Raw genomic sequence first — 7,788 nt, 5'->3', positions numbered from 1 at the left:
AGTGTGAGTAAACTCAGGAAAATGTTGTTGAAGTATAAAAAGTAAAATAAGTGTTGTTGCAGTGAAATGTTTCCTGTGATGAGGCACAAAAACGAAAAACACAAAGTGGAGAAAAGAAATCAAAGGTTTAAAATATGGAGCAAAAATAGATAAATGTCCACATCTGTCTGGACTATTTCAGGGATAAAAACAATCTAAAATAATTTATAACTCGTTTGACTTCTTCTCGACTTATTGATCGTGTCTGTTATTACTGACGTGCAACCAAAACTTGAATCAAACACACGTATATCTCATTTTAATTTAGTGTTTTTTGATTTTTTTAATTAAAACTTTTAATTTGCTATTTTTCATCAAAACAAATTTCACTTCCGTAAACAACAGCGTCGCACGAATTATACGTCATCACGCTCAGCTGACCGCTCCCCGCGTCCATGAGTCTACCGAACATGTCGGAACAGAAGCAGAAACGTTAGAAAATGTTTCAGCTCTGATTCTATTTCATTCTCACCTGATGTGTGAGCACGTGAGGGCTGACCAGGAGTGACGTCACCTCTCTTTATCCGCGGTCAGCCGCCATGTTGAGCCGCAGACATGCGGCGCACTAGTTTCTCTGTTTTGTTGTTTCTGCTCAACTTGAGCGAAACTTCCGCAGCTTCACATGTCGTCAGCGTGGACGTGCAGAGAGCAGCGGGAGAGCTGAGGCAGTTCTGGAGGAGCACCGGGTTCTGGTGGGTCAGATACGAACTGGGTTTGTTCTCAACTCATCCTGAAGTCAAGCAGAAACACTGACGTCATCAAACAACGTCACTGTGTGTTTGGTTCTAGTTTATAAGGTTATTAAAATAAATATCTTCCAGGTCATGTGACCTATTGGCTCAGAATCAATGCCGAATTGTAAAACTACTCAGGATGATCAGGACACATGACTTTATTAAATATTTAGCTGCTCGTTATATTTTATATCGATATTTATAATGTAAAATTTGCGGTTTTTTCAATAGATTTCAGGTCATGTGACTTATTGACTTACAATTTAAGCCGAATTGTAAAACTACTCAGGATGATTAGGACACACTACTTTTAAAAAAAATAATTTGAGTGCTTGTTATATTTTATATCGATATTAATAATGGAAAATTAGCGTTTTTTAAATAGATTCCAGGTCATGTGACTTATTGACTCAGAATCAATGCAGAATTGTCTTCCTGTACTAGTTGAATGAGACAAACCTCTTTATATTGGAATATTTTTAATCAAAATAAGACATAAATAAATATAAAATTAGAAGATTTTGGGGGGATATTCAGTTGTTCTGTCTTCTGTAACGTCACCACTAGATGTCACTACATCCTCCACATCAGTCGTGTATTAAGAGGCTGTGTGTGTGTGTGTGTGTGTGTGTGTGTGTGTGTGTGTGCAGCCCCCCCCTCCCTCACACACAGGCGCACCTGTTTGACCTGAGTGTCGACCAGCAGCTAAACCTGGCCTACGTGGGCTCCGTCCCCCACGGAGGGATCCAGCAGGTCCGGATCCACTGGATGTTGGAGCTGGTCACTGCACAGTAAGTGAACACCAGACTGTCCTGAGTGATGACATCACATGTTTACAGCTGTGTGATGATGACGTTGTTGTTGTTGTTGTTGTAGAGATGATGGTGGACGACCTCAGTACGACTTCAGTAAACTGGACCAGCTGATCGATCTGCTGTGGATTAACGGCCTCCGACCAGGTATGAAAAGTGTCTCTACGTCATGTTGAGTGAAACATTCATGAGGCACTTTTGTTCCAAATGATTTAATAAAGAATCCAAAGTAGAGTTCTGTCAGCAGTTTCCTCCAAACTACAATTTAAATGGACGTGTGAAACTCTAAAGATAAAGTGTTTGACTGCAGGATCATTCATGTTTTTATGCAGGAATGAAGATAAATCACCTTTTTAAATAACTCACCTAGTTAAAGTGTCTCTGCTCTCCTCCCGTCGGTCAGAGCATCTCATGTGTTCACAGATCGTAAAGCTCAGCTGGTCAGATCTGATATCAGCTGATCTCTGTTGTCTGTAATTATCTTTTTCTTTCTTTTTTCAGGTTTTGAACTGATGGGCAGCGTCTCAAACTACTTCACCGACTTCGAGGACAAATCTCAAGTGATCGAGTGGAGAAATCTGGTTTATCTGGTAGCCAAGAGGAACATCGGTGAGTGAGAGATGTTGTTTGTATTTATTGTTTGTGCACCATAATTGTGTTGTCACGATACTTGATTCTCTTACTTTGGTACGTTAGCTTGAAAAATGTTGATATTTGATACCGCGGGTTAAATATCAACACAGCATTGTGATTGAGATAAGATTCCTTAATGTTCATTAAAAGATAAATATAACAAGTTTCGGTCTGTGTGGAGAGCAAACAAACACTGCTGGAGTGTAAATACTGCAAAAAGATACCTGGAAACCATTTAAGATATTCAGTCAGAATATTTATCGTCTCTGTATCTTATATTCATGATCAATAAAAAAATCCACACAGATTGGACGAAACACTTGACAGCTTTTCAGCTTACTCTGCTCGATGTTACTCAGAAAAATAAGGCAATATTTATATTTATGTTTCTGTATGATTCCTGAAATCTTCATGAATAAAAGAACAAAACTAACAACTATAAGTGAACTAAACTGAATCTGCTCTGTGTTACTGTGCTCCTGCATGATGTGATGTCGTGTTTTGTTTTCTTTAATTGTTCCTCACTAATGATGATAAATTACAGATAAGTTCGGCCTGGGAAGTGTTTCTCAGTGGAACTTTGAGACGTGGAACGAGCCGAACAACCACGACTTCGATAACGTCAGCGTGTCGATTCAAGGTGAAGCTGCTGTGCATCCAACAACACGCATTCATGTCATATCATTTATATTTTTAAAGATGTATTATCTCAGATTTCTTCATCAAAATGTCTAAAAATGAGCAGACCAGGATTCTCAGAGTATTTACTGAAGGTCAGACGCCGTTGAATCAGTTCATGAACGTCACAGCTCTCAGATTTCACATCTTTAATATTTTATTCAATTTGATATGTTCTGATGTAAAAAACTTGAAAAAGTAAAACAATATAATGAGTTTACTGACAACAATTTCAAGATTTTTCCAAAAAAAATATTTTTAAATGTACCACAAATTCTTCCAGCTACATTCACACACAACATGTTTCTGCACGGAGCTGATTTTAAAATGTTAACGTATGAACTCAGCAGCACTCGCCACATTTAAACAAAAGATCTCCAGCTACACTGAGGATTCATATTGATCAGTAGAAATATGACACTTGAAACCTTATGAACATTAAGTGAAATGTTCTGGATTGACGGAGTCTGAGACTTTGAGAAGCCGCGTCCTGAAACTTTGACTCAAACTAGAGAAATCTGCAAGTTTCCTCGAGATGACGTTTGTTTCATCCGGTCGTTTGTCGCTGTAACTCCCAGGAGAGAATCAGAGAACGAGACGAAACATAACGTGAAGGAAACTTTAAACATCATCTTATCTGAGTCACTAAGACAGATTTTTATCTACAGTCATGAAGACTACAACTCCCATGATCCCACGCTACTGTTTATGTTTTGTTTTTGATTCAAACCTAAATTATGCTGAAACAGACGTGAAATGATAAACGATTATTGATTGTTGTTCCTGTACAGATTTCATTAATACTGTAAAGTAAAACTAATCTGATTAACAGCTGATTTAAAGGCTTTTGTCACCTGAATAAACTGAACTGTAATTATTAAATGATATTTCTTTACATCACTGACAGACTGTGATGATGTTCAGTATTAATCTGTGCTGATCTCGGTGTCACAAACGTCTCCTCAGGGTTTCTGAACTACTATGACGCCTGTTCTGAGGGTCTTCGTGCTGCCAGCGGCCTCCTGAGGTTCGGAGGTCCGGGAGACTCGTGTCACTCTCCTCCTCACTCTCCGTACTGCTGGGCCATGCTGCAGCACTGCTACAACGGAACCAACGTGTTCACCGGAGAGACCGGGGTCCGGATCGACTACCTCGCCCTGCACAAGAAGGTCAGAACAAACTGAAACAGAGTCACAGTTTTAGATTTGTGTCTGTCAGAGGAAACACCGTCAGCTGCCAGACGACTGAAAGAATGATGTAATTTCTGTTCCAGTGAAGAGTTTGTGTCCAGATGTTGTTCTCTTCTTCAGGGAAATCACCAAATCTGACATATTCTTGACAATTGTGATATGAAACCAAATGTTACGTGAATGAAAATCAATATTTTCATCAGGAGGTTTTTGCAAGATGTCGCAGAAGTATGTACGTACACGATGTTGCTGACTTCCTGTCTCTGTCCTTCAGGGAGGAGGCTTTTCCTTGCCCATCCTCCAGCAGGAGGTCCAGACCATGAAGGAGATCCAGGAGCGGTTCCCCCGGTTCAGGAGCCTCCCGGTGTTCAACGATGAGGCCGACCCGCTGGTGGGCTGGTCCCGGCCTCAGGAGTGGAGGGCTGATGTGACCTACGCTGCGATGGTGGTGAAGGTGAGCTGGAGGTGAAGACCAGAGATCAGAGTCCATATGGGAAATACAGAATAAGATAATAATCGTCAGTCCTGCTCCCTCCAACAGGTGATCCAGCAGCACCAGGACCTCCTGCTGGCAGACCCGAACAGCACCATCAACTACACCCTGCTGAGCAACGACAACGCCTTCCTCAGCTTCCACCCGCACCAGTTCACCCAGCGCACACTGACCGCCCGCTTCCAGGTCAACAACACCGAGCCGCCTCACGTGCAGCTCATCAGGAAGCCCGTCCTCACCGTCATGGGCCTGCTGGCTCTGCTAGGTGACGAGCTCTGATGTCTTCTTCTTCTTCTCACTTGTGATTGGATCACTCAGGATGGATGTTGACACCAGGTCTGAATGGATCCTTTATTCGCTGTGTGTGATTCGTGTTTCAGGAGAGACTCAGGTTCTGGCTCGGGTCCAGAGCTCAGCAGGAACCAACGACAGCACGGTGGGAGTTCTGGCCAGCAGCCACAAACCCAAATCCCCCGGCGGCTCCGACAGCTGGCAGGCGGCGGTGCTGGTGTACAACAGTGACGACAACAGCACCGCCACCAGCACCGATGATGTCACCGTGTCACTGAGCGGACTGGCCGCACACGAGGGTACGTTAGCTGGACAGAATCCTCTCAGGTCCGAGAGAGCGGTTCCTGTCCTGTTCCTTTTTTCTTTCCTTTTTAATTATGTTGTCTATTTTGCTATTGCTTTGTCTTGTAATGTTCTGCTGTTGCGACAAACAAATTTCCCCGTCTGCGGGACATTAAAGGATTTCTGATTCTGATTCTGTCAGTCCTGCCTGTTACAGTGTGTGTGTGTGTGTGTGTGTGTGTGTGTGTGTGTGTGTGTGTGTGTGTGTGTGTGTGTGTGTGTGTGTGTCTCCAGGTCTGGTGTCTGTTGTGTATTACATGGACAACAACGTGACGAACCCGTACCGGCTGTGGCGTTCGATGGGCAGCCCCGACTTCCCCACAGCAGAACAGTTCAGACTCCTCAGGAGCGTGCAGGTAAACAACAGCACCTGTTCTGAGTCCAGGTGAGTTCATGGACTGAACTTGTCGCTCCGTGCAGCTTTAATTAACACATCATTTCTTCAGGAGCCTCGTGTGGACGGACCGTGGGAGGTTCCTGCAGGAGACACTCTGACTCTGAAGGCTGAACTGTCTCTGCCCTCCGTCCTCCTCGTCCATGTGTGTGCTCGACCCAAAGCGGCGCCAGACCAGGTCAGAACCAGCACAATGTGAACAAGGTCGTGTTCAAGTGTTCCAGAAGAGAAGATCATAAAGTACTCGTCTTTGGTTTCAGGTGAATGGATTACGCTTCATCAGGATCACCAAAGGACAAGTTCTGATCGTCTGGTCGGACCGCTGTGTCGACTCCAAGTAGGTCAACGTGATTATTTCTTTATTTTTGAGCTTTTCACTGCATGAAAATGTAAAATAGTGAAAGCAGGTACAATTTATTTATGTAAAAATGTTCTTATTCGTGTGGAATGTTTCGCTAAAGACGTGCCATGTCTTGCATTTAAAATTTCCTGATATATTTCGCACGCTGGAGGGGCTTAAAGTGCAAAAACAAAACATTTTTCTGTCTGTTTTTAGAGTTTATGTCTGATAAATCTCAGCATAGACTGACACGGCAACAACAAGCTTTGAAAATGATAAACATTGATTAATCATCTGTTGGGTCAGATGGAACCAGTTCTGGCCGCAGCTGACTGAGATCAAATAAAACTCTCCTAGTAGAAAACATGATGCAGGTAGCGCAGCCATGTGGCCGACATCAGAACTACAAAAACAACCTCTTAAAAAGAATCCTGAGAAGAAGAAAAGTTAAAAAATCCTCTGCTAATGTTTTCACAGATCAGAACAACAGATTTGAATTCCTCCTTGCTGTCCCTTCAGGGCTCCTGTAGTATTGAGTGCAGCAGATTTAACCTCAGTAGTCTGAAGACTGTTGAATGCAGACAGATGAATGTGTCGCTGCCTCTGATGAGTTTCTTTGTGTCTGCAGATGCATTAAGACGTTCGAGGTGGAATTCTCCTCAGACCAGACGGAGTTCAGCAGAATTAATCCTCAGGACACAATTTTCACTTCTTATGTTCATTCACCAGGTGAGAATGATTCCAAAGAGCAACAAAACTGAATTATGTTCACATTATTTAAACTACATGTTACATTAACCGTGTGTGTGTCGTGTCGTGTTGTGTTGTGTCGTGTCGTGTCGTGTTGTGTCGTGTTGTGTCTTGTTGTGTTGTGCAGTGAACCAGGAGGTCGGAGGTCAGTACAGAGTTCGAGCTGTGGACTACTGGGGACGTCCCGGGTCGTACTCGCTGCCTGAGAGGTACTCAGAGGATCAATAGACGGATCAATATTCACATCAGGTGTTTTGAACGACTTGAATATATTTTCTAGAGGTCAGTGTGCTGATTGTTTGTGTGATTGAAGCAGACGTTACATTTCACAGGCTGGGTCATTCGTTTGTTTTTGCTCGTCTTCAACAGAATATTGTGATTGAATTTAATAATCATCAGATCAAATTCATTCATTTCTGAAGCTGCTGGAGATTTATTAACTCGAGCATAAAGAGAGTGAAGTGGCTGCTGACAGCATGAAGCTCACAGACGTGATCATCGTCTCTGCACTGAGATTAACAGGATGCTGTGATTGTAAAACATGTTTTAGTTTTTAATGATTTAACAGCTCACTGACACAGAAGAATAATATGTCAGTAACAATTTGTGTATGATGCATTTGCATTCACACATAAAACTTCTTCTTTTCTAAACTTCATGTCTGAGTTGAGCAGCGACGTCGTTATCAGAAACTAAACAGTGTTTTTACTGTGTGAGGAAACAAACATGGAGCTGCCTTCATCATCATTTCACTTGTTTACTGTTCAATGATTTATAACTATGATGCTAAAATCTTCTGGCAGATATTTAACAGCTTAATAACAAACACAGAATGTAAATATCTGACTTTTTGTACTTAAATGTTAAATACAGTCTGAAAATCTACCAAGAAGTCGTGAAAATGTGCAGAAAACATCATAAACTGATCTCAGTGTTACAGTCAGACAAACACATCTAATGGATGCGTTTTAATCTGTAATCTGATTTTAGATTTTGATATTCTATTTTTCATACTTGATCTTGATTGTGTTTTTCTGTTTGCATCAGTAAAACTTTGATCACTCATCAACGTTCCCGACAGTCGTTCTTACA

The 7,788-nt window shown here is 42.0% G+C and overlaps 1 protein-coding gene across 1 annotated transcript; it reads left to right on the top strand.

The window, feature by feature from the left end:
* The first annotated feature begins 406 nt into the window (after window positions 1-406).
* On the top strand, window positions 407-7,761 carry idua (alpha-L-iduronidase). The gene is made up of 14 exons (XM_030416368.1): window positions 407-731; window positions 1,424-1,564; window positions 1,650-1,732; window positions 2,087-2,194; window positions 2,763-2,858; window positions 3,863-4,065; window positions 4,361-4,540; window positions 4,628-4,844; window positions 4,960-5,169; window positions 5,447-5,568; window positions 5,659-5,784; window positions 5,867-5,943; window positions 6,575-6,675; window positions 6,824-7,761. The coding sequence occupies exons 1-14, from the start codon at window positions 595-597 to the stop codon at window positions 6,922-6,924; spliced, it is 1,902 nt and encodes a 633-aa protein (XP_030272228.1). The 5' UTR covers window positions 407-594; the 3' UTR covers window positions 6,925-7,761.
* Window positions 7,762-7,788: the final 27 nt, after the last annotated feature.

The sequence above is a fragment of the Sparus aurata genome, chromosome 5 (genome assembly GCF_900880675.1).
Source record: "Sparus aurata chromosome 5, fSpaAur1.1, whole genome shotgun sequence".
NCBI lineage: Eukaryota > Metazoa > Chordata > Actinopteri > Spariformes > Sparidae > Sparus > Sparus aurata.
This window is presented reverse-complemented; position numbering and strand designations above follow the sequence as displayed.

Bases quoted from the DNA above. Each gene is read 5' to 3' on its own strand.
- idua (XM_030416368.1), top strand. From the start codon at position 595: ATGCGGCGCACTAGTTTCTCTGTTTTGTTGTTTCTGCTCAACTTGAGC. The intron at 2,195-2,762 runs GTGAGTGAGAGA...GATAAATTACAG, and splicing joins GGTAGCCAAGAGGAACATCG to ATAAGTTCGGCCTGGGAAGT. The intron at 5,785-5,866 runs GTCAGAACCAGC...CTTTGGTTTCAG, and splicing joins CCAAAGCGGCGCCAGACCAG to GTGAATGGATTACGCTTCAT.